At 38.2% G+C, this 27,971-nt stretch overlaps 1 protein-coding gene across 8 annotated transcripts; it reads left to right on the top strand.

Moving 5' to 3' along the window:
- Positions 1–588: 588 nt before the first annotated feature.
- On the top strand, positions 589–27,971 carry arfgap1 (ADP-ribosylation factor GTPase activating protein 1). Of its 8 annotated transcripts, XM_082156507.1 has the most exons (14): positions 589–819; positions 3,448–3,512; positions 5,908–6,017; positions 9,092–9,263; positions 12,615–12,715; positions 13,126–13,212; positions 14,386–14,497; positions 16,114–16,170; positions 16,942–16,974; positions 20,271–20,300; positions 20,736–20,792; positions 22,773–22,832; positions 24,638–24,714; positions 26,699–27,971. In XM_082156507.1, exons 2-14 carry the CDS (start codon positions 3,453–3,455, stop codon positions 26,964–26,966), a joined length of 1,224 nt encoding a protein of 407 aa, XP_082012633.1. In that variant the 5' UTR covers positions 589–819; positions 3,448–3,452; the 3' UTR covers positions 26,967–27,971. The 8 variants fall into 8 exon arrangements, with proteins under 8 accessions (XP_082012633.1, XP_082012634.1, XP_082012637.1 ...); XM_082156508.1 differs by lacking the exon at positions 20,271–20,300; XM_082156511.1 differs by lacking the exon at positions 22,773–22,832 and having other exon boundaries at positions 24,644–24,714.

Raw genomic sequence — 27,971 nt, 5'->3', positions numbered from 1 at the left:
AACCCCATAACGTTTTCCTGAGATGTTGGTTTATGAAAATACAATTTGAAAAGTAGTCAGATTTAAATTATAATTACAATATATTATCATATTTCCATAAGAGTACTACATTTGATCACTAAATTAATGTCAGGCATTTTTAAAGACAAAGGAGAAGTTGTTTTCATGGTGAAACCTCCAAACATTTGGTGTCTCGGAAAAGCCCTGAATGTGCTCTTTACAGGACACCCAGGTGTGACATGTGACATGTGTGATGTCAGAGGAATTCACTCAAATATAATGTCCTCTACAGTGGACAAAAGTCTATTCCTGGGTCCCAGGAGGACATAAACAAAACAGGAAGCAAATGAGAGAAAAGGACAAAAAAGGTACAAGACAGGGGTACAGCCTACACGAGTTAGACATAGTCCCAAAGTAATGCTGTACCTCAGCAAGCAAAACATGAAAACGTTTCTGACTTAATAAGAATTCAAAATAAGAACAAAAGAAGGAGACTCCGCCGCTTCTCTTCCGCCAGGGGGCGCGCACGCGCACGCACGCTCGCGTCACGATTCGAGACGTCACCACGCCGATGACGCAGGCGTGACGTAGCGCGGATGTCCCAGAATGCCGCTGTCTGCCAGCGCAACAGTGATCAATGGTCAGGCGAGTCGGATAAACCGGTGATTAAACGCGTTAAATGCCACAGATCAGCGGGTGATCGAAGCTCTTCGTGTCGGATGGACATCGCTTCACGTGACAGTTCATGAGTAAATGAGATCTACTTAGAGAAATCATCTTCATCATCATCATCTTCAGAGCTGAAGACAAACCCAGCAGGTAAAATCACCACAATAACATCACGATCGGTGTGATCATCACTCAGATTGTCATCAGTCACAGTTTCATCTGATGATCATAGTCGAGATTGACCAGTTCCTCAATACAATCATCATCATCATCATCATCAGTATCACTTCTCTGATTAATGTTATGATCACAGTGAACGACAATCACAGCTGTAACACTCGTTACAAACACACACTCAAGACAACTGTCGTTTTTTAAGTTGCTTGTAATATATACCGTGGTGAATGTGATCATTGAGAACAATCACAGTATTTCTGTCATGTAACATCACTGAAGAAGAATGTATTGTTTTCCTCAACTGTGGTCGCTTTAGAAAATAAACCAGAGAGAATGTGAAAAGTGTTTATTAAATTCATGATTAGTAAAACTTAGTGGCGGAATTAACATTCTTAAAGGGATAGTTCACCCAAAAATTAAAATTCTGTCATTAATTACTCTCCCTCATGCCGTTGCAAACCCGTAAGATTTCTGTCCCTCCATTGACAGCCTATGCAACTACCACACTTTGAACCCCCAGAAAGGTAGTAAAGACTTCATAAAGTAATCCATGTGACTCCAGTGGTTTAACCTCAATTTTATGAAGAGATGTGAGAGATCAAAAAGCTCTCAGGCTTCATTAAAAGTATCTTCATTTGTGTTTCGAAGACAAAAGAAGGTGAACTCTCCCTTTAAGTGTCTTTAAATACCATGTACTAACACTTATTGTGTACATACATGTTTTAACATTGTACTTGTATTTAAAAATACCTTCATGTAATTATAAATGTAATTAATTTTTGCACCTACATCTATAATTACGCTGTTGACTCATCCCTTACACATATAAGGAGGCCATATTAGGTCTTGATGTTGTTTCCGGCTCTACTAGAACAGGTTTTCCTGCATGAATGTTGATTATTTTCCTCATATTCTCCATTGTTGCGGCTCCTCTCTTCCCAGTCTGTCAGTAACGCTCTGTTTACTTCCTGTCTCTATGAAGCCCCTCCTTCTGAAAAGCACACTGTGCTCTGATTGGTCGGCTGGATCAGTGTGTTGTGATTGGTCGAGCGCTGCGAGTGTGTTTGGGAAATGTCCCGCCCCTTACCATAACCACCAGTTTAACACACTACTAACTAACTCAACCAGGCCCCGCCCCTTTATTCTGCGTATTAATTATTATAATGAGCAATATTGTGACGTGTTTGTTCCCGGAAGAAACTCAAGACTACAATGAACTACAAACAACATTAAAAGAGCGTTAGAATTAGACAAATCTTAAAATGTTAATTACGACTAAAGTCTATGTTGTGCGGATTAAATTAAAGGTTGGGGGAAACGTATTGTGTTAAATAATAATGTTCGCTTTTTTTTATGCACTTACATTACGGTGCGATCATCAAATTGTTGTTTAAGTTGTTTAAATAAAGGAATATTTCCAGCCTATAGACGATTATTCAGAAATAACTGGTTTGATCATCGTAAACGTATCATCCTTGTTTGAGTGATTCTGTAGACAAAAATAGATGGTAATATAATGCAAAAATAAATTTAAAATGACTGTTTTCTATTTTAATATATTTTTTAAATGTCATTTATTCCTGTGATCAAAGCTGAATTATCATCATCATTACTCCAGTCTTCAGTGTCACATGATCCTTCAGAAATCATTCTAATATGATGATTTGATGCTCAAGAAACATTTATTATTATTATCAATGTTGAAAACAGTTTTTTCAAATTTCTTTGATGAATAGAAAGTTCAAAAGAACAGCATTTATTTAAAATAGAATATTTTCTAACATTATAAATGTCTTTACTGTAACTTTTGATCAGTTTAACTCATCCTTGATGAATAAAAGTATTGATTTATTTGATTTCTTTCCCCCAAAAATAAAATTGTAATTCTTACTGACCCCAAACTTTTGAACGGTCGTGTTTAATGTTACAAAAGCTTTAGATTTCAGATAAATGCTGTTCTTTTGAACTTTCTATTCATCATAGCATCATGAAATAAAAATGTAAAAAATTGTTTTCAACATTGATAATAATCATAAATGTTTCTTGAGCATCAAATCATCATATTAGAATGATTTGTGAAGGATCATGTGACACTGAAGACTGGAGTAATGATGCTGAAAATTCAGCTTTGATCACAGGAATAAATTACACTTTACTGTATATTCACATAGAAAACAGATGATTTACTTAGTAATATTGTGAAATATTATGACAGTTTTTGTTTGTATTTTTAATCAAATAAATGCAGCCTTGGTGAGCAGAAGATACTTCTTTTAAAAACAAAAAAAATCTTACTGACCCCAAACTTTTGAACGGTAGTGTATATTCAACCTGATTTTCTTATTATCTCTGTAAAGCTGCTTTGAAACGATCTATGTTGTTAAAAGCGCTATATAAATGAAGGTGACTTGACTTGACAGTTAGTAGATAAAAACACCTGATATAAATAAAGTGCGACTTTCTATTTTCTGGGATAAGGATCAAACAATAAGATCTTTAAACATTTGTAAAGTAGCCCAAATACATGTTGAATGCATGATATCAGCCTGTAATCTGAGAGTTGAACTGGAGCTGATGTCATGATGTCACTGTGTGTTTCAGGGCAAATGGCCAGTCCCAGAACCAAACGAGTGCTGAAGGAGGTGCGGACCGAAGACGAGAACAATGTGAGTGTCCATCAGCATGAGAATGAAAATGAAAATTAGCCCATGATTTACTCGCCCTCAAGTCATCCTAGGTGTATATGACATTCTTCTTTCAGACGAATACAATCTGAGTTATATTAAAAACTGTCCTGGCTCTTCCAAGCTTTATAATGGCAGTGAATGGCTGTTTCTGTTTTGAAGTCCATAAAAGTGCATCTATCCATGATAAAAGTGCATCTGTCCATCATAAAAGTGCATCTATCCATCATAAAAGTGCATCCATCCATCATAAAAGTGCATCCATCCATGATAAAAGTGCATCTATCCATGATAAAAGTGCATCTATCCATGATAAAAGTGCATCTATCCATGATAAAAGTGCATCTGTCCATCATAAAAGTGCATCTATCCATCATAAAAGTGCATCTATCCATGATAAAAGTGCATCTATCCATGATAAAAGTGCATCTGTCCATCATAAAAGTGCATCTATCCATCATAAAAGTGCATCTATCCATCATAAAAGTGCATCTATCCATCATAAGTGCATCTATCCATGATAAAAGTGCATCTATCCATGATAAAAGTGCATCTGTCCATCATAAAAGTGCATCTATCCATCATAAAAGTGAATCTGTCCATCATAAAAGTGCATCTATCCATCATAAAAGTGCATCTGTCCATCATAAAAGTGCATCTGTCCATGATAAAAGTGCATCTGTCCATCATAAAAGTGCATCTATCCATCATAAAAGTGCATCTATCCATCATAAAAGTGCATCTATCCATCATAAAAGTGCATCTATCCATGATAAAAGTGCATCCATCCATGATAAAAGTGCATCCGTCCATGATAAAAGTGCATCTGTCCATCATAAAAGTGCATCTGTCCATCATAAAAGTGCATCTGTCCATGATAAAAGTGCATCTATCCATCATAAAAGTGCATCTGTCCATCATAAAAGTGCATCCGTCCATGATAAAAGTGCATCCGTCCATGATAAAAGTGCATCTATCCATCATAAAAGTGCATCTATCCATCATAAAAGTGCATCTATCCATCATAAAAGTGCATCTATCCATCATAAAAGTGCATCTGTCCATCATAAAAGTGCATCTATCCATGATAAAAGTGCATCTATCCATCATAAAAGTGCATCTATCCATCATAAAAGTGCATCTATCCATGATAAAAGTGCATCTATCCATCATAAAAGTGCATCTATCCATGATAAAAGTGCATCTATCCATCATAAAAGTGCATCTATCCATGATAAAACTGCATCTATCCATCATAAAAGTGCATCTATCCATGATAAAACTGCATCTATCCATCATAAAAGTGCATCTGTCCATCATAAAAGTGCATCTGTCCATCATAAAAGTGCATCTGTCCATGATAAAAGTGCATCTGTCCATCATAAAAGTGCATCTGTCCATCATAAAAGTGCATCTATCCATCATAAAAGTGCATCCATCCATCATAAAAGTGCATCCATCCATCATAAAAGTGCATCCGTCCATCATAAAAGTGCATCCGTCCATGATAAAAGTGCATCCGTCCATGATAAAAGTGCATCCGTCCATGATAAAAGTGCATCTGTCCATGATAAAAGTGCATCTGTCCATCATCTGTCCATCATAAAAGTGCATCTGTCCATCATAAAAGTGCATCTATCCATGATAAAAGTGCATCTATCCATCATAAAAGTGCATCTGTCCATCATAAAAGTGCATCTATCCATCATAAAAGTGCATCTATCCATGATAAAAGTGCATCTATCCATCATAAAAGTGCATCTATCCATCATAAAAGTGCATCTATCCATCATAAAAGTGCATCTATCCATCATAAAAGTGCATCTGTCCATCATAAAAGTGCATCTGTCCATCATAAAAGTGCATCTATCCATCATAAAAGTGCATCTATCCATCATAAAAGTGCATCTGTCCATCATAAAAGTGCATCTGTCCATCATAAAAGTGCATCTATCCATCATAAAAGTGCATCTATCCATGATAAAAGTGCATCTATCCATGATAAAAGTGCATCTATCCATCATAAAAGTGCATCTATCCATCATAAAAGTGCATCTGTCCATCATAAAAGTGCATCTGTCCATCATAAAAGTGCATCTATCCATCATAAAAGTGCATCTATCCATGATAAAAGTGCATCTGTCCATCTATCCATGCATAGATGAACTTTTATGGACTTCAAAACAGAAACAGCCAGTCATTGTCTTTATAAAGCTTGGAAGAGCCAGGACAGTTTTCAATATAACTGATTGTATTCGTCTGAAAGAAGACTGTCATCTACACCTAGGATGACTGGAGGGTGAGTAAATCATGGGCTAATTTTTTTTTTTTGGGGTGAACTATCCCTTTAAAGCGTGCCGTGTGTGTGTGTTGTCAGGTGTGTTTCGAGTGTGGAGCGTTTAACCCGCAGTGGGTCAGTGTGACGTACGGGATCTGGATCTGTCTGGAGTGTTCTGGGAAACACAGAGGCCTCGGCGTCCACCTCAGGTCAGACTCGCAATCTTCCACAATCTTTACCTGTCGTTATACAAAAGAGAACAACGGAATTATGTACAATCCTATTCAGTGCAAAATCAGTCAATCTCTCACTTTACAAACAATTATCCTATGTGTAATTATCCTATATAACAAATTTTACAAATAAGTGAGAATGGTAAACAGTAAATGTAAGCAATAAGGTCCTCAAGGCTGTGCTGAATCGTGAATAAGTCCCGGCTGAAGGGCGTTGTTCGGCTCGACGTGAGGCGGAGTCTGCCGGGACTTGTTCTCGATACAGCACTAGCCTCGAGTACCTTATTGCTTTTATGAAACGGTTACCACACAATACCAATATTAAAGCCGAAAAATATGTTTCTATGCAACTTTCATGAAGTAAAATCACTAAAAGTCTTCCTTCCGCTGGAAAAAATAGTCCCTGACCTTAAACAGTAACAGAAGTTACATACATTATTTCGCCAGTAGATGGAGACAAAGACTGTCTTTATGAGTGAGTCAGTCAGTAGAGAAGACTTACGACTCAAACCTGTGATCACGGAGAAGGAAGACCATCTGACAGAGGACTATAGGCACAGGGAAACCCTTAAAGGGGTGGTTCATGATTTTGGACATCGGACCTCATTTCCAAGTTAGCCTGGGTGTTATTTATCAGTGGAGACAGTTTTCAACATTTTCCATCCAGTCCTTCCAGTTGCATAGTTCGCCGGTGCTAGGCTAGCGCGAGTCAACGGTATCTGCTAGCCTGCCATTAAAACTGTTTTACCCACTCCACCACAGTACACCACAAGCAAATAAATCATAATGCCAGACTATCGATGTAAATGTCTGTTGAGAGAATAATGTTAGAAATCAAACTACTCTCTCATCACATTGCAATAGTTATACTTTAGTTTTTCACCCAGGCTAACTTGGAAATGAGGTCCGATGTCCAAAATCCTGAACCACCCCTTTAACTGTTAAAAGGACAAGATATCAGCGGACATTCAAACGGATGTTTTTATTATGCATAGGACTGACCTGAAGGAGAATGCTATATCTACTGTAAATTAGGGCTGGGTAAAAAATATCGATTTCTCGATATTAATCGATTCTCATTTTTACAAACCGACATCGATTCTTAAATCTCAAGAATCGATTAGTCATCCTGTTTTCATTTGATGAATGAATGGAACATTGTAGCGCATCCCATCCAAATAAATCACAATAATCTTTGTGCTTTGTTATTATTGATATGAAATAAAGTCTTAAATTTCAAATTAAGTTTTGTCGCTGTGGCGTGAGATCGCTCTGGCTCAGCTCTAGAGAAGCACATGATCTTCTCTTCCACCTTAATAACACCAGTTACAGCGCGAGATAAACATGAATGAGCTTCTGAAAGTGTGTTAAAAGACTGAGTACAACTTATCGAAGTCCGTATCATGTGACATGGAATCGCCCAATCAGTGTTTCAGCCGTGGAAAGACGTCAGTAAAACAGCTTGTGAACAATGTCATGTAACGTCACATTTACCTCAGAAAAACCATGTGACCATAAACTCGTCAGTCAGCGAGAAAAATTAACTCTAGAGAGGAACATTTTGCTAAATATATGCACCATATTACATATTCATTATAATTTTTAATGTTCTTCAGTATTTAAAGGTATAGCGGAGGATTTTTTACTTCCAGGTGGATCACCTATACTATTGGTCCTCCTAATTTTCAATCATTCTGGTGAATCAATCAAACTTATTCAAAAAGTGGAGAGGGCGGGTCTTATCTAAAATTCGGAAAGATCCTCCACTATACCTTTAATGTTTGAATAAATCTGGCAAGTTTTTATGACAGCCACCATTTAAATGTTTATATTTCATATAACTTTCTTATTATACAAATAAATAAGTGTAATTTAAGTGTTTGTATAGCTACAAATCAGTTAATTTTTACCTTCAACATTACAGTAGGCTAATGAAGCCTATAGGCTACCACTGACTCCCATAGTTTACAGCATTAGTGAAGGGATTTGTTTTCCTTGAGAAAATTTGCAATGTATTGTGCTTGATATCCAAAATAATCAATATTGAATCGAATCGAAATCGAATCGAATTGCAAGCTTGTGAATCGAAATCGAATCGAATTGTGAAATTTGTGTCAATACCCAGCCCTACTGTAAATACAGGCTTACTCGATCTCTCACAATACTCTACTAGCTTCAGTGAACAACATCAATGAGAACAAACATAGGTTTACGTTGCTAAGAGCGGTTGCTAAGGGTGTTGTGTAGTGATACACAGAACCAGTGGGTGAAGCTGTTATACCCATAGATATCCATATAAGGCTAGATGTCTTAAGGCAGAGTCTCGAATGGCATCACCGGCGGCCATCTTGTCACAGGGAAGCTTTCTGGCGAGCTCTGTGGTATCTGAAGTAAGGTGAGTGATCAGCACGAACACAAATCCTCTCATCTCGCTGAAATCTTGACGGATTTACAAACGTTATTAACGTGGCTATAATTCTGGATGCTTGAACATGTTTAAATGTATAATATTATATTTATTGATAAGTATGCAGTGTCATAACTACATCTCTGACGTTTATAACAAACCAAACCGCAAGTTATGGTTATTTAAAAGTACATGCACCATTAACACAATGTTACGAGTGAGCGAGCTCCCTGTGGCAAGATGGCCACCGTGTGCGGACGTCGACCTCCATTGGCCAGCAGCGCGGATGAGACATCTAGCCTTTATTATATATCTATGGTTATAGCCGTGTTTTATCATGAATAAAACAGCTATGGACCAATCAGAATCAAGGACTGGAACTAACCGTTTTATAAGTGTGTGTGTGTGTGTGTGTGTGTGTGTGTGTATGTACTTTATGTATATGTGTGTGTGTGTGTATGTGTGTGTAAATAAATATAATAATGATAAATATACTTTTAACAGCAATATTTGCATATCATATGCAGCACAATTGAGGAGATTTATAAGCACATGACTAATAATAATTGCAAAAACGAATGCAGATTTTTGAAGCGTAGCTGAAGATCTCAGTCATGTGTGAGCTCCGTGTTTCTCCTCATAGCTTTGTTCGATCTGTCTCGATGGACAAGTGGAAGGACATCGAGCTGGAGAAGATGAAGATGGGAGGAAACCGGAAGTTCCGCATGTTTCTGGAGCTTCAGGACGACTATGATCCCGGCTGGAGTTTACAGGAGAAATACAACAGTAAAGCGGCTGCGCTCTTCAGAGACAAAGTGAGACGCGCCGCGAATCATTATCTTTTCTTTTATTAAGCAGCTGATAACCCTAATTATTAACTCTTTCCACCCCAGTATTTTGATCATGTTAGCCAGATTTTCATCCTAGGTCTTACATTTCATTTAGTCAGGTCTAAAAAAGTGTTTACCCTCGTTCATTTCCAGAAACACTGGCCGCAGAAAGTTATTACAAAGTAGCAAAAAAGTATTGAGTTGTAGCCTACGAAGCGGAGCCCTAGAGCAGGGGTCTCCAACACGTCCAAAAAATGTTTACCAGGCGCAACGAGATGAAAAAAATCTAAACTTTTCAGAATGCCGCAAACGCACCGCAGGTCATGTGACAGGAACCAACCAATCACCCCTTTCCATAACAACATTGAAAGCTCAGTCAACATGGAGGATGGGGGTGCACCCAAACACTACTAATAAATATAAGCTAATGTGTAAATGTCAGTAATTTATCTTTTTTGACTCATTCTTTTTATAAAAAATGATTTAAAGGCTGAAATATGAGGTTTATCTTTGTATAAAACCTTTTTTTGTCAAAACTTTATTTGAACTTGTACATGTTAGTAGAAGATGACATGTTGCAAGACACTCTTTTAAAATCTGGCCATCATTTTTAATGGTATTTTAATGTTTACGTAAACAAAAAAGTGCATATTGATGCTGATCAATTTGTTATTTGCTGTTTTTCGACATAAAACTTGTTGAATTGACTTCATTCTGTAGTGTTCTGTGATAACCGTGATAATTTCGGTCACTTTAATCATCTCATAATTTCCTCTCTAGTTATGATCAACTATGATCAACTAAAATCAACAATAATTGTGTTTTTTACAGTATAGTGTGCAAAAGTACAATTTTCTATTAAAAAAAGATCTACCTCTCCCTCTCTCTCACACACACACACACACACACACACATCAGATAATCCTACATAGATAGAAAGATAGATAGATAGATATTCTAATGATCCCGAGGTAACTATCTATCTAACTTGGATAATGCGTCGTTTAGGTCTTAAATTTCAATCTTTATGGTCTTAAAATGTCTTAAAAAGGTCTTAAATTTGACTTACTGAAACCTGCAGAAACCCTGATTAATCAGTTCAATCAACACACTCACTGCGCTCTCACATCTGATTCGGTGCTGAGACCCATGTATCAATCCCAAAATGCTCTCTAAGAATCTTTTACTGTAAACAGGAGATAAAGTTCGCAAACGTCAGTGTGAAGATTTCACTCATTCTCAATGACTATAGAAAACAGATCTTCAGGTGATCGTGATCAGAATTCAACAATCAAATCATTAGTCCATATTCTCCAGTTTAAGTCTATCTGGAACAGTAAATAAGGATTACAAATTGTTGGGAACAATTACACATCAGGAAAAAATGCCAAAAAACAAACCAATTCAAAAAAAAAAATATATATTTCTTCTAATTAATTAATTAATTAATTAATTAATTAATTAGCCATTTTTTTCTCCTGATGTGTACTTGTTTCCAACATTGCTTTTAATCATTCTTTACTTTAAATTTTCTTTATTTACATGATTTACTTTAGTCCAGATTTTTGATGAATGCGTTGAAAACCCTAATTCAGAAGTTCATAAACCTTTTACAAACGAAGTGCCAAAAATCAAACTTGACTGAGGTCTGTGGGGCCCAAAGTAAAAGTTGCATCATATCAAACTTCTATATTCAATTTAAAGTGGTTGGTTATTTCATAACTTTAAAACATTAAGCAATCTGCTTAACTAACCCAGTTTTATTTTTCAGACTTTTAACAGTGAAACTTTACAGCTGTTTTCATGCTTTAGTTACTTCTTAAACACCAACTGGCCTTTCAGAAAACCGAAATACAAAAGAATATTTAAGAAACTAGATAAACATTTAAATTAATCCACAAAACAAAAAAATTATTTATGATATGCAAATATGAATAGTAGATTTGTATTTCATGAAACAGAACATTTTACTATTTACTCTACTATAATTATTAACTCTTTCCAGTTTACCAGTTGCCAGCCAACGGTAGCATGTTTGATCATATTCACAAAAGTCATTGTAGTCGTTTCCTCTTAATGGGTTCGATATTTCATTTGGTAACGTCAGGGAGTTTATATGAAGTTCAGTGTTTGATGATCATGTTATCTTCTATCCGCTCCTGGTCTGTGTCTGAAGTCGCCTCTATAGCCTTAAATAGTGCACTCATTCAATCCCACAATGCACTGCAATAACGAGTGTACATCTGATGTACGCTCGTCGGCTGGAGAATACCCATAATGCACTGCGAGAGTCGCGTGCTGAATGAATTCCCGCGTCTGACCAGAAGATGGCGCTTGCTGAATCAATCATCCATTTCCCAAACACTGATCCGGCGTAATATCACACAGGTTTAAGCTCCTTTTTAATTGAGTCTGAAATTGTTTAATTATACATAGTTTCCACGACAGAGTTCAAGATAAATCTGTTCATCGCTACTGGAGCGGCTAGTTTGCCAAGTTTCAAATGATTATTAAACCGCAAGCACAAACTATGGAAAAGCGGCACTCAGTGTCTGAACTCACTCACTCACTCGTCTTCATTCACTTCAAGTGGACTATATCAGTAGCCCGGATGCCAGCCGAACTAAGCCCCGCCCACAACACTTTTAGGTCGGGAAGTTCGGTCTGGACTTGATCTGTTGTGGAGCTATTATGCCCAAAAAAAAGCTGTTCGGACCAATCAAATTGTCAGGGCGGGCTTTATACGATGATGGACAGATGATCAACAGTAACGTAATCATCCACGTCACCAACGAGCGCTTGGGTTGAATTCGTTTAAAACAAAGATGGCTGCCGCTGGAGAATTGAGATTTCACGAGTTCACACAAATAAGTCAGATAGAATAAATGCATATTTGGCGTGCTGTCCGAGGAGAGGCTCCGGGATCGGTATTCCCGAACCCAAAGTACAGAGAACCGCAATCAAGGCATTTGTCGATCGGAAACATGAATGAAGAACATACGTCACTTACTCCATTGCTCTGATTGGTCGTAGGTCTATCCAATTGAGTGCAGAGGCATTTTCCTTCCTGGTTCGGTTGAAATACGCCCCATAATCACAGCCCAGTGGAGCAGATCAGACTTATTATCAGACTCACATTCTGACTAGAGTCTGAGTATGACGACGTCAGGCTACTATATCAGTGGAGGAAGGGAGGGAAGAGTGAATGAGGGTTTAGGGGGCGATTTCAGACACAGCCAATGTTTACTCTGATCCTCTTCTTCACTTGTTTTTGGATCCGGAGATTCTCTACTCTTTGTGGTGAAGTTGAAGTGTGTGTGTGTGTGTGTGTTAAAGGTGGTGACTCTGGCTGAAGGGAAGGAGTGGAGCATGGAGGACTCGTCTGCGAGGAACTGGACACCTCCACAAGCCAAGAGTGGCCTGAGCGCTTCACACCGGTACGACACGCAAGTCCAGTCTAGTTTAGTTATAGAGCCCTCGCCACTACAAAGTAGACCAAAGGGCTGTTCAGGTAAAAGCAGTCTACACATGATTATAACAAATCATAGTGACACAAACACAAGACAAAAGTCAATATTAATTAAAAAACACCAACAGAAAGAATACCAGAGAGCAGCGAGGAAGGAAAACTACATGCACATAATAAAAGAAAATACAACTGCCAACATTTTAAAAGCCTTAGAAAACAAATGTGTTTTCAATCGAGATCTAAAAGAGTCAATTGAGGGTGCAGATCTGAGGTCAGGTGGAAGGGGTTTACACAGCCTTGGGCGGCAACAGAAGAAGCCGCTGTCCGAATGAGCAGTGATGAGTGATGTCATCGATGATGAGGATGATGTCATTGCAGGTCCAGTGCTGCTGCGGGTCAGAATCACTCTCACTCTGATAAAGCCTTCGAGGACTGGCTGTCTGATGATGTCAACTCTTACCAGAAGTGAGTTTCACTCCATCATTGATCAGTCTGTTCAGTTAATAGATGATTAAAGAGGATTATGACCTTTAACAGTCTTGATGTAGTTTTTTGGTCTCTACTAGAGCAGGTTTATTATATATATATATATATTCTCCATTGTTGCGGCTCCTCTCTTCCCAGTCTGTCAGTAACGCTCTGTTTACTTCCTGTCTCTATGAAGCCCCTCCTCTTGAAAAGCACACTGTGCTCTGATTGGTCGGCTGGAGCAGTGTGTTGTGATTGGTCGAGCGCTTCGAGTGTGTTTGGGAAATGTCGTAATTAATGCAACGCTTCCCTTTACAGCACTGCTTCTTAGTCCTAATTTTTATGTATTATTTTTATGTTTTGAATAAATGTTTTATAGATTTCAGGAGTTGTGGATATGCACTGGAACATAGTTGATCTTATTTTTTATTAACGTATTATCATTAACCAAAACTTTTAGAAACACTTCTGTTAATTGAAATAAAGCTGAAATAAAATATAAATATTAGTTGAAAAAGTAATACTAAACAAAAATTTGAAATGTTGCCTTGGCAATAAACTGAAATAAGTTGAGATTGTTGCACTAAAATTATTAACTGGAAACCGATAATAAAAAATGACGAAAACTGAAATAAAAAATAAACCCAAACAGCCATTTTAAATAAGTAAAAAACTACTAAAATGACAAAAGCACATAACGAAATGACTGACAATTAAACTAAAATTAATGTTAAAAAAATAAAAAAGGTAATTTAAAATATTAATATTATTAAATATTAATACAACTAAAATAACACTGGTTTGTGTATATATTTATATCTAATTTATTTATCTTTGTTTACATATACATTCTTACATTAATTTTCATAAAGGCATTTGTTTTAAAAGTTTAATAAATGCATGACGTTTCCAAAGTCAGTGATTTATTGTTAAATAATTGTGATCTGAATATTGACTGGAGTGAGTATGATTTGTGCCATAATCAAGGAGCACATGACTCAAACGCTCACGTCTTACTGGCTGACAGACAGATACACAGAAAGCACTAGATAGTGATGTAACGAGTGTTCACAGTCTTGTATTAGAAGCACACCGTTAGTCTGTATGTGTGCAGCTCTAATCTGTGATCAGTAATTATTATGTATTAATAATAATGTATTATCATTTCAGTGCCGGAGCGTCCGGTGCGCAGGAGAATCGATATGTGGGCTTCGGAAACACTCCCAACCCGCCCAAGAAAGATGAAGACTTCCTCAATAACACCATGTCCTCCCTCTACTCGGTAATACAGCGGCTCTGTTATAATAACTCTGTTATAACCAATCTGTATTATAATCACTCTCTGTTATTATCCAGGGATTTCTGTCAATTGCAGGGTTCCTACCTGTCTAAAATTCACTCTTCACAATTTTAAGGCCGTAAATAGGCTTACATTTCTCAAATAGTGTAATAAATGTCTTCATTGTAGTTTGAATAGGAAATAAATTAGTTTGAAAATTAAATTAAGGAAAGATTAGCTGTATTCACCCTGCTGAGGGGGATATGATCAAAGCCTGGAGTGGAGCAAAAGCACGTTCCTCTCTGCACTCTCGTTCTGTAATCCACTGAATCCACTCCGGCTCACTGAATCCACTCCGGCTCACTGAATCGCTCACTGAATCCACTCCGGCTCACTGAATCCACTCCTCTCCGGATCCATTCCGGCTCACTGAATCCACTCCGGCTCACTGAATCCACTCCGGCTCACTGAATCCACTCCGGCTCACTGAATCGCTCACTGAATCCACTCCGGCTCACTGAATCCACTCCTCTCCGGATCCATTCCGGCTCACTGAATCCACTCCGGCTCACTGAATCCACTCCGGCTCACTGAATCCACTCCGGCTCACTGAATCCACTCCGGCTCACTGAATCGCTCACTGAATCCACTCCGGCTCACTGAATCCACTCCTCTCCGGATCCATTCCAGCTTACTGAATCCACTCCGGCTCACTGAATCCACTCATCTCCGGATCCATTCCGGCTCACTGACTTCATTCCGGCTCACTGAATCCATTCCGGCTCACTGAATCCATTCCGGCTCACTGAATCCATTCCGACTCATTGAATCCACTCCGGCTCACTGAATCCACTCCTCTCCGGATCCATTCCGGCTCACTGAATCCACTCCGGCTCACTGAATCCACTCATCTCCGGATCCATTCCGGCTCACTGACTTCATTCCGGCTCACTGAATCCATTCCGGCTCACTGAATCCATTCCGGCTCACTGAATCCACTCCTCTCCGGATCCATTCCGACTCGTTGAATCCATTCCGGCTCACTGAATCCACTCCGGCTCATGCGTTATAATTTCTTATTATAATGCTTAGGTTAAAACTGAATTTATTATTATTATCATTATTTTTATTATTATAATGTCATGGGTATTATAATGGCTAGGTTAAAAACAGATATTATATTAAATATAGTTTGTGATATTAGCTCACTTTGTGGCAAAAGCTCTGTTGGCCTTTATTATTTAAGAAATAAAAACTTGTGTTAAAGTTATGAAAATGGTTATTTATTTGTATGACTACATCACAAAGAGTCAAGTCTTGTAAAAGCATTAGATTGAAAACTTTGAAATTTCATATAATAATAGAAATGCAGTTCAAAATGACCTTTCTTTAAATCCAAATGTTCTTTGAGTTTTTCATTTGTGAAGGTAAAGCATGTACTCACTATACTCCTAATTACAAGTAGAAGAAACTGCTCTTAAACTGTGTGTGTGACAGGCTGTGGAATGGGGTTTGGCCGAGGAAACATTCATTCAAAATATTTTTTTTCCCTTAACCCCTGTATAATAACTCTCTGTTGTAATAACTCATTAACGTCGTCTCTGTCGCGTGTGTTTCAGGGATGGAGCAGTTTCACTGTCGGAGCCAGCAAGTTTGCGTCTGTCGCTAAAGATAGTGTAAGTACATCACGAGTGAGTGAGTGTGTGTGTGTGTGTGAGTGTGTGTGTGTGTGTGTGTGAGTGTGTGTGTGAGTGTGTGTGTGTGAGTGTGTGAGTGTGTGTGTGAGTGTGTGTGTGTGTGAGTGTGTGTGTGTGTGAGTGTGTGTGTGTGTGTGAGTGTGTGTGTGAGTGTGAGTGTGTGAGTGTGTGAGTGTGTGTGTGTGTGTGAGTGTGTGTGTGTGAGTGTGTGTGTGTGTGTGTGTGTGTGAGTGTGTGTGTGTGAGTGTGTGTGTGAGTGTGTGTGTGTGTGTGTGTGTGTGTGTGAGTGTGTGTGTGAGTGTGTGTGTGAGTGTGTGTGTGAGTGTGTGTGTGAGTGTGTGTGTGTGAGTGTGTGTGTGAGTGTGTGTGTGAGTGTGTGTGTGAGTGTGTGTGAGTGTGTGTGAGTGTGTGTGTGAGTGTGTGTGTGAGTGTGTGTGTGAGTGTGTGTGTGTGTGAGTGTGTGTGTGTGTGTGTGTGTGTGTGTGTGAGTGAGTGTATGTGTGAGATAGTGAGTGTGATGGATTAAAATAGCGCTGGCCCCTGATAGTGGACGAGAGGACGCTTAATCGACCAAACTTTAATTAGTCGGTTGATCACAGAAAAAAAAAAGGTCTAATGTTAACCTAGATAAATGTGCGCTACTATTCGGCACTGAATCAAATAGTGAGTGTGATGGATATGTATAATAACTGATGGGATTGTGATTATAAAGAAACTTTTTATTTTATTTTAATCTTCTCTTCTTCACAGACCACAAAACTGGCCAGTCAAGCGACTCTGAAGGTGCGTGTCATGATGTTTGAGTCTCTCACACACACACACACACACACACACACACACACACACACACACACACACACACACACACACACACACACACACACAGAGATGATCAGTGATGTTAAAATCTCACTTTCTGATCTGGTTTATATGGACCGGCTTGAAAATATACATTTCCAGACTTTAATCCCTGTTCATTGAAGCCTTTGGTCGACTAGTCGCATGTTTATGATATTAATTTAGTTACTCAGATAAATACTGGGAGAGGCATTGGAACATGGGTTCAGTCTCAGGGCTGAGAAGGAATATTATACATAACATTCTACATAACAGAGAAATACTAAACCATAATTATGAGCCTTTAAACTACAAATGAAGCGATCAAGTGCACACATAAATCTCAAGTAATGGTTATGAACGTGTCAGAAAAATACTGAAACTGTCTGAACATTTTAATAATTATTAATAAAGTAGTGTTTTCTGAGTCTGTCAGAGATGACGTTGACTGACTCGCGTGTAGTGAACGAGAGAGAAGCACGTCTAGTTAAACATGTCCTGCTAGTTTAGCTTCTTAACTTCACACACACACTTGGATGTGTGCCGAATAGTAGCGCACATTTATCTAGGTTAACATTAGAGCGTTTTTTTATTTTTATTTTTTGTGATCAACCGACTAATGTTTGGTCGATTAAGCGTCCTCTCGTCCACTATCAGGGGCCAGCGCTATTTTAATCCATCTTCACTTAAACAAACCGATACCGATACTGAAATCCCGAGATCGATCTTTTAATCCATGGTGTTTTCAGTTGATGCGTCACTAAACATCATTTGTAGCAGTTCGACCATCTAATAATCACCATTAGCCGTTGCTTTTGATAAGAATTTAAGTATCAGCTTTCAAATCATGCCACTTCCATCACAACATTTGCTCTTAAATTGAAATCGAATTGAGGTCGCAATCGAAACCGAGAGCTTGTGAATGGGAATAGAATCAGTCGTCAGATCTGCATCGGTTCCCAGCTCTAGTTTACATCACACATGTCTGAACACACACTTCATGTTTCTCAGATGAAGCCGGCATTAGGTGTCCTGATTCCTCTTCACAGAGCCTGAATAACTTGAATAACTGATTAGAGGAACACATGGACAACAGCTCTAGAAACCTTCAGAGGAATAGTTCACCAAAAAAATGATTCATTTATTCACCCCGAGGCCTTCCGAGATGCATAGAACTTTATTTCTTCAGCCAAAGAGAAATTTGGAGCAGGATTTTTCTCCATGTAATGCAAGTGACTGGTGCGCACCGTAGTCCATATCTGACAGGCCAAAATCCATATTTCGGCAGCTTTATTGGGCTCCACACGACCCCAGCCGACACATAAGGGTCTTTTTCTAGTCATTTTCATCTACAAATGCTCCCCTTGGTCCAGCTCTACGAGACGTTTGAGTTCATGACCTCTCGCATGACATATGCACATTACATCCAGGATACACGCACGAGCGGACCACTTATAAAGTCAATAATTTGATCCTTTAAAACTCATCTTTGATCACCAAATACAGATTTAAATGTTTTTTCCTCGAAAAAAAATCTCCATGCCTTAAAATAGCTTGAATGTAACTCGACACCCTTCCCTCATTTAGTATGTGGTGAAAATCCAGCTTTTAATGCTATTTATGTGTCTATGTGGTGTGTTTAATATGCTTTAAGACAAACCATGTGTAAGTTCATAAGTCGACAGCATTGCTGAGTATTTCCTCCTTAAAACTGCAGTGAACCAAAGACAGTCTCAAACACACGCTTTGAAATCGCTGGTGTTTCTGACGTCACAAACTACCTTGTAACCAATCAGATCAACGTGTGATCGTCAACCAGTGGATCTCTGAGCTGAGTGAGTGAGTGGAGGCGGGGCTCATTCGCATATTCATAGAACCACGCATACTAAATGAGGCAAGGGTGTCGAGTTACACAAGATATTTTAAGGCATGAAGACACTTTTTTTTAAGGAAAAAACATTTAAATATGTAATTTTGCTGATCAAAGATGAGTTTTAAGGGATAAAATGATTGACTACAGGAGGACTTTAATTTCTCTGTGGCTGAGGAAAGACAATCATATACATCTTGGATGACTTTGGTGTGAAAGAAAAAAGAAAAAAATCCGTAAATGTTCATTTTTATGTCAACTATTCCTTTAAGGGCTTTAAAGAACAAAGTTTTTTTCCATTCTTCGCTTAGGGCTAAAAAGAAGTTTGAAATACCCTTGCAGTGAAATACTGTTAACCAACACCCAGACGCCGTCCAGATGAATATGTAAATATGTCCTCTCAATAACTAAATAAACACAGCGGTTGAGAAAGCATCTGATCACAGCGATGTGGATGTGTTACAGTCTCGTCATGTTTATTCACTCAGCACTTTATACAGTAGATCTCATCCTTCCCTCGCGCTTTGTAGCACATCTCTCCCTCGCCGGTCAAGATGACCCGAAGCCCTACAATTAGACTTAAAAAAAAACATTTGTCAAGAAAGCTTATTTTATTTCATTTTGATTTTTAATGCAAATTTTGGGAGATTTTTTTTGTTATTTTGTATTTTATTTACCTTTTAAATTACTTGATTTGATCAATAAATAATAAATAAATAGTAATTTTTGCAAATTTCTCACATTCTTTCAACTTCAATTCAGAATAACTCACATTTTCATGCATAAACCTTTTAATTCAGCTCAAAATATCTTACATTGGGTGTCTTTGCCGACCTCTTGTGGAAAATAAATAATATATCATGATATTTCATGACTCTAGATGGCCTTATAGCTCTATATGGAGCAAATGAGCTGTTTCCGCTGGGTCCTAAAGTCAGTTTCTTCAGTATGCATTCAGAAACACATGTCAGTATGCATTCAGAAACACATGTAGACATTTATAAAATAATTTTTTGGTAATTTTGAGCATTTTTTTTATGTGTCCTGAAGCATTCCTCGCGTTCCATTCATTCCTAAGGGGGTCAAATTGATCCATTAGGGAAGGATTTGTTACTGTTTTAAATCCTCGAATCCATTCATTTTTGTGTGTGTGTGTATTCGTGGTTCAAGTGCAACAAAAGTCCTAGGGTCTTGGACCCCTCTCTGATGAACACTCAATAAAAAAAAAATGAGCCAAGGGAAGGATGCTGGTTTTACCGTAGTAAACAGGAACACAGAAGCTGTATTTGTAGTTGACACTGACAGTCTCTGCTTGCCGTCTGTAGTTTATATCCGCTGCTTTATTCTGTCTCTGCCGCTGCTGTGGATGAAGTTACGGGGTTATAAACCACCGCCTGAGCCGGTAACACTCCCCGCATGCTGTGTGTGTGTGTGTGTGGACACTGAACACCTGTCACATGCATCATGTGTCTGATTCAGTGTGTAGACTGGTCGTTTCCAGTGTGCATGTCATCGCTTTACTTCATTCCCACAGTTCACTGCGAACGATACAATCTCCTGTTGCATTGGGTTCGAAGGTCATGTGACCGATTGCGCCTCATGTAGTGGTTCATGGTCTGTCATGCATGTGCTATGACTCATGTTTTCATCTTGTTTTATGTGTGTGTTTGTGTGTGTATGATCGGACTGGGCAACGATTAATCACATCCAAAATAAATGGAAACACAAACTTTTATTTTGGATGCGATTAATCGTTGCCCAGCACTTTTGATATAGGTCATATTCTGTGTGTGTGTGTGTGTGTGTGTGTGTGTTCACTCTTCTGTTTCTCTCTCAGGCTACTGAACTGGGCCAGACGTTAAATGACAGTGTCATCAAGCCCACACAAGAGAAGGTAACATCATGTTTGTAACATGTTTGTAAAATCCACGTAAATTCTCTTCTGCTCCCCAAGGCTGCATTTATTTCATCAAAAAAACAGTAAAAACAGTGAAATATTCTTACAATTTAAAACGGCTGAATTATCATCATCATTACTCCAGTCTTCAGTGTCACATGATCCCTCAGAAATCACTCTAATATGATGATTTGATTCTCTAGAAACACTTCTCGTTATTATTTATCAGTGTTGAAAACAGTTGTGCTGCTGCAGATTTTTGTGGAAACCGTCATACATTTTATTTTTCAGGATTCTTAGATGAATAGAAAGTTCAAAAGAACAGCATTTATTTGAAATAGAATCTTTTGTAACATTATAAATGTCTTCACTGTCACTTTTGATCAATTTAATGCGTCCTTGATGAATAAAAGTATTGATTTTATTTATGTGAAGAAGAAAGAAACGCACCCCAGATGCCAGTGTATAAAACCAAACCTTAAGATTAGTTGTGAATTCCAGTATTTCTCGCTGGTCACATGTGCTGCGATCCCAATCCACATGTTAGTTGACATTTTTCCCCATGAATCACACATAAAAAAAACATCATTAGACAATAACTGTGACCATCATTGACGAAAAAAGAAATCTCTTTAATCTTTTTAAAAGAAAAGAGGAGACAAATGATTCTCTACTACGGGCTTTCATGTTTGCGGTTGCCAGACGCCAAGATTTTAAATCCCCCAATCAGAGCTTTTCTCTTGATGATACATTTTCTTCCCGGTGCTTTACTTAATATCTACAATCTGGTAACCATGAGCCTGATCTGAAAACACTCTTGCTTGTACTCAAGGTAAATCATCAGCACGGTCTGTCGAACTAATGACACCGTCATCATCAGCTATGATGACACACGACCGCTTTCACATTACCAGTGTTTCATGCGAACCGCGTCCAGTTCAGCGTGAAAGAACCTTTCAACTGCTCACTGTGAGCTGAGGTGCAGCAGAGGTTGTGGGGTAAGATGTGCCAGCGACTCAATTATAGAGGACCTATTTTTCCCTTCAACAAAGTTCACCAGGATCAGTGTGTTGTGATTGGTCGAGCGCTTCGAGTGTGTTTGGGAAATGTCCCGCCCCTTACCATAACCACCAGTTTAACACACTACTAACTAACTCAACCAGGCCCCGCCCCTTTATTCTGCGTATCAATTATTATTATGAGGAATATTTTGCTGTAAATTGTTAATTAATAAAAATGGGATAAAGCAAACAAAGAAAGGTAAAATAGAGTCACGTCTTATGCAAAGTCATTTATTATTTTCTAGAGGTGTCACAGTATATTGCTATACAAAAATGCAACAATATGTATCGCGGATGGTGACACTGCATTCTGGGTAGATCGGCCAAAATGAAAATTACTTTGAGAAAAATTCAAGTTTTGAGAGTTTTAGTGTCAGAACTACATTAAACTACTATATAATGTTGAATATAATGTATAATAATGCAGTGGGGGAATATGTGTGTGTCCTGATAATGCCAAATGTCTGATATTACCAGTAAAAGTGTCCTACATTATTATAAATATATCTAGTCAGTGACAGTGAAAGCATATTCATCTACAATAATTCAGTATTTTCAGCTTCAGAATCATGAATATTGTTATTCTGGTGTCTCTATTGTCCTGTGCTTTGGGTTTCAGCACCAAGTCCAAAACTATTCATTTACACACACAATGTAACACCAAATTTAGCATTTTAATCAACAGTTCATTGTGTCTTGGAGTATCACATTAATATCGTATCGTGATATTGAATCGTGACATGAGGGTCTCGTTACACCGCTAATCATTTATTTTGATTTCGTGGTGAAATGTTTTAATGTGAATCTCACTGCATGAACTCACTGCAAACATCATGAATCCGGTTGTTGTTCTGCCGAGTGTGTAGTAGTGTGTCGATCGCGTTCACACACAGTGCGTTTCTGCTGACTCGTCTAGGTGAAGGAGGGGAAGTTGTTTGATGAAATGGCCGTCGGCATCACTGGTCTGGCCTCTAAGGTACGAGTCTGAGGTGTTTCTCACACACACTTCTGCTCACACTCATCTGACGCTTCGCTGATGTTCAGCGGCGTGATCTGGGTCAGGCGAGGCGTGTGTGAGAAACCATGTGCTCTTTCTGTGTCTCAACTCACTCTTCTTTCTCTCTTTGCTTTTCTTGCTGGCATTGTGATTATGGTGGTGAGTATGATGATCTAGAAATAACATGTGATCATGAGAAGGAAGTGTGTGCAAAAGAAATCAGTACTCATGGATGCTTGTGTTAAAGACCCCATGAAATTTTAGCAGATTAACACTTTTTAAATGTACAATCTCTGACCAAAATACGACTGACATTGAGCATCTCATCAGGCTTTATGGATGTGGCGCATCTCCAACCTTATGGATATTAAACAACAAATACAAATGCCACAAACTCTCTCTAATGTTATGCCAAAACCTCATTTTCTATGGAAAATGTCAAAAATTCTCATTTGGGGCATTTCATGGGGTCTTTAAATCGTCTCACATTTACAAGTTTTGTGAGGATTAAACTGAATAACCTAAAGGCCCTTTCACACCACAGCAGAGAAACTCTGATCATTGGACCGTTCACACTGAGCATGAAGCTGCAAACTAATGAAACGCAGTGCTAAATCATCAAGTTCAGCAGCACAAACACTGAGAAATAAAGTGAGATTAAATCCATGAAGTCTATTTGTCTGGCATTATTGCAAGTTTATATTTCCCTGGGTGTCTGGTTTTGCTGCTGAATATCTGTTGGCTGTGAAAGGGTCTTAAAACACTGTGATTTGATCCTTTCTGTGTAATCGAATGTCTTCGGGTCAGTGGTGTTAAAGGTGGTGTTATCCCATGATTTACTCGCCCTCAAGCTATCATAGGTGTATGTGACATTCTTCTGTCAGACGAATACAATCTGAGTTATATTAAAAACTGTCCTGCTCTTCAAAGCTTTATAATGGCAATGGATTGAGCATGAGATTCTGAAGCCATTTTATGATGGACAGATGCACTTTTATGATGGACAGATGCACTTTTATGATGGATAGATGCACTTTTGTGATGGATAGATGCAGTTTTATGATGGATAGATGCGCTTTTATGATGGATAGATGCACTTTTATGATGGATAGATGCACTTTTATGATGGATAGATGCACTTTTATCATGGATAGATGCACTTATGATGGATAGATGCACTTTTATCACGATAGATGCACTTTTATGATGGATAGATGTACTTTTATGATGGATAGATGCGCTTTTATGATGGATAGATGCACTTTTATGATGGATAGATGCACTTTTATGATGGATAGATGCACTTTTATGATGGATAGATGCACTTTTATCATGGATAGATGCACTTTTATCTTGATAGATGCACTTTTATGATGGACAGATGCACTTTTATGATGGACAGATGCGCTTTTATCTTGATAGATGCACTTATGATGGACAGATGCGCTTTTATCTTGATAGATGCACTTATGATGGACAGATGCGCTTTTATCTTGATAGATGCACTTTTATGATGGACAGATGCACTTTTATGATGGATAGATGCACTTTTATCATGGATAGATGCACTTTTATCATGGATTGATGCTTTATTTTGGGCTTAAAAATCTCATCCTCCATTGACTGCCATTATAAAGCTTGGAAGAGCCAGAATATTTTTGAACATAACTCTGATTGTATTCGTCGTCTCATTCACATAGGAAGACTCGAGGGCGAGTAAAGCATGGGAGAATTTTTAAATGTTTGTGTGAACTATCCCTTTAAGTCGCTCTGTGTTCGTTCAGGTTCAGGGTGCAGGTGCTAAAGGCTGGAAGGATATGACATCGTTCTTCGGTGGGAAACAAGATGCCGCTGATGATGGGTAATTACACTTTTATTCAACAAGGATTGAACAAATGGTTACACTTTATTTTAAGGTGTTATTATTACAGTGTAATTAGATATTTAAGTACTGAGTAATATTAAGCAACTACATGTACTTATTATATGGTTAGGGTAGGGTTAAAGATTTGGTTGAAGGTTAGTTGCATGTAATTATTCTTATTTTACTGTTATTACTATGGTAAATACACGCAACATTGGTGGCCAAAATTATCTGAACACCTGACAGATCTGAAAATATAGAATTTTTTTTGCCTCCAAAACATAATGTTCATGAAACATGCAGATGGTTGCTCTGAGCACAATAAATATCAGATGAAGTGAGTCGTAACGTTTTTATCCACTTTTAACTTTAATATTTGGTATGTCCACCTTTTGCAGCAATTACAGCATCACATCTCTCAGGCATAGTGTCAGTATATTTCCTGAGAACTTCCACACTAATGTTCTCCCATGCCTTCTGCAACTGAAGCCAAACGCTTTCCTTTGAATGTACAATAGATCTGTCCCGTTTATTTTCCAACTCGCCCCAAATTTGCTCGATGATCGGGACTTTGACGGGCCAGTCCATCATTTTCAATGTTCCAGCAGATTCCTTCTGTCACGGGTAGTTCTGGGAACAGTTAGAAGAACGGGGAACACTTTATTTTACAGTGTCCTTGTTACATATTTTACATGTACTCACTATAGTAATAACCATAGGCGTAATTTGTGGGTTGGACGGGTGGGACATGTCCCCACTACTTTTTGACAGGGTCGATATTGTCCCCACCACTCTTTAAAACATCTTGCGGCACGAATGTACCAATTCTACAAATAAATAAAACATCTCCAGTTAACCAGCAGAGCATTCATTTCGTTCGTTTGTTAACTAAGAGACGATCTAGCGCTGAAATGTGTTTTTTAAATCAAGTGATCAAAGTGCTCGTTGCCACTGCGATCAGTGGCGCGGATACTGTGTTCTCTCGTGTGGCTCGCACACACGCCGCACTGTCTTCACTCGGACACGAGATTCAATCCGTTGTGGAGACTCTATTTGTTCCGGTGAAATCACAAAACATAATGCACACAAACGTGTCCCTGCTTGATATACAACCACTGATGAACATGGAGAAAAAAAAACTATACGAGAAAAAATATATATACGAGAGCGGATTAGAACCCAGAGCTTCTGACACGGTTTGCCAAAGTTCTACCACTGGACCAGTAAAGTACACGTTGGTCAAATAGGCGGATCTATGTATTTATTCACACAAAAATTCTCGCACTGACAACATTAGGCTGCATTTCATTAAACTACAAATTAAACCCCATGTAGCCTACTAATTAAATCGATTGCTGGACATCGTAATTTTATTGTACATATATCTTATTTAGCATTGTATTAGCAACCCCCACCCCACCTGTCCCACCCACTTTTTAAAACAAAGTTACACCACTGGTAATAACAGTAAATTATGCATAATTACATTCAACTAACCCTCAACCAAACCCTAATCCTACCCTAACCCTACAGTATATTAATATTACTCAGTACTTAAATATATAATTACACTAACGACGACACCTTAAAATAAAGTGTAACCGAAGAATGTTTATGGTCATTGTCCTCTTGGAAAATAACAACTGAAACTCTTAAATATGCCAAGTGTTTTTAATAAGTTTGGCCATCACTATATGTAACAAGGACACTGTAAAATAAAGTGTTACCAAATAAATTGATCAAAATCGTTGTAACAAATTTTTTCTTCCCAGTTCTACTATTATATATTAAGTGCTGAGTAATATTAATGACCTACATGTACTTACTATAGGATTAGGGTTTGGTTGAGGTTAGTTGCATGTAATTTTGCATAATTTACTGTTATTACTATGGTAAGTACATGTAACAAGGACACTAAAATAAAGTGTTACCGATCACAGTTACAAAAGCTTTTTGCTGATTTATTTTTTTTTCTCTTCAGTTCTGCTTATGAAGAAGGTTATCAGAACCAGGATACCTTCGGCACTCAAGCTCCTAAGAAGGACTTCTGGGAAACTTTCGGGAGTACCGTGTCTCCCAGTGATTCTGTGGAGAAGAGCTGGAGCATGGAGGCTCACGCCGACAATAAGAACAGTGCCGGAGAGAGCTGGGAGACCTGGGACAACGACTGGGAGAAAGCTGGAGACGCAGAGAACAAGAAGAGCCCGTCGAAACCCAACGAGGACTCCTGGGACAACAGCGGCTGGTAGACCGGCTCAAACACACCTCTGACGCTCGTCTCGCTCGTCGTCCTTCGTTTAATGTTGAGAATGAGTTTATAAAGGTCTTTCTGACCCTTTCTCTGTCCATGATGGAGATGTTTGATATCACAGTATAATGTTTCATGTCGACACCAGCAGAGATCTGCATGTCATCTGCTGTTTGTGGTCTGTGGATCATAAACTTTCTGAAAATGTGAGCGGATCGCAGTGGCTTTCCTTCGTCATGACTGACTCTGTTTGTCTGTCTGTTCATGAATTTTTGTTTTATACGTATATATGACAAGATTCCTATTAAAAAAAAATGAATTTTTATCAGCAGAATCATTCAGTCGTCATAAATCATCCTGTTTATTATGCATTCATGTTGATATTATGTCATCCTGTTTATTATGTAATCATGACAATAACCAAACGTTTGTCAAGTAGAAGCATGAAACATTTAGTTTACTATCCCTCAGTTCAACATCCATCACCTCATGGCCTTTTGTGGAAATCGCTGGTGTTTTTAAAAACATTTTGGGCGTTTATAATCATGCTATGTATTTTGTTCGTTCATTTGTTTCTGTAGTGAATGCTGCGTGTTGTTCATGTCGTCATTCCAGATGTGAAATGTGTTTATGACATGCGAGAACAAATTATCACAAGGTTTCATGTAAAACTCAAAACGTTATTTATTTCTCTTTTATTTGTGATTTCGGCTGAACGGGATGTTCCTCTTTACCTCGGTAATAAGGTGGTTGTTTACTGTGTTACTGTCAAGGTCACCCTGAATCTCTCTATGATATTGAACATTTCTATTATCCATCCGAACATCATGTGTTCAATGATCCGGTGATTTGATATCTGCTTCTGTGTGGATGTACCGGACTGGTACGTCAGTGAAACACACCATATGTTTGAGCTGTAACAACACCCGCTGTGTCTGGGGAACATGGGCGAGCTACACTATATTCTGCTAGTTAAATGGTATAGTTAATAAAGCGTTAAACACTA

Source organism: Leuciscus leuciscus (genome assembly GCF_965113295.1).
Source record: "Leuciscus leuciscus genome assembly, chromosome: 23".
NCBI classification, from domain to species: domain Eukaryota; kingdom Metazoa; phylum Chordata; class Actinopteri; order Cypriniformes; family Leuciscidae; genus Leuciscus; species Leuciscus leuciscus.
Note: the sequence above shows the minus strand (reverse complement) of the source record. Positions and strands in the feature narration are given on the sequence as shown.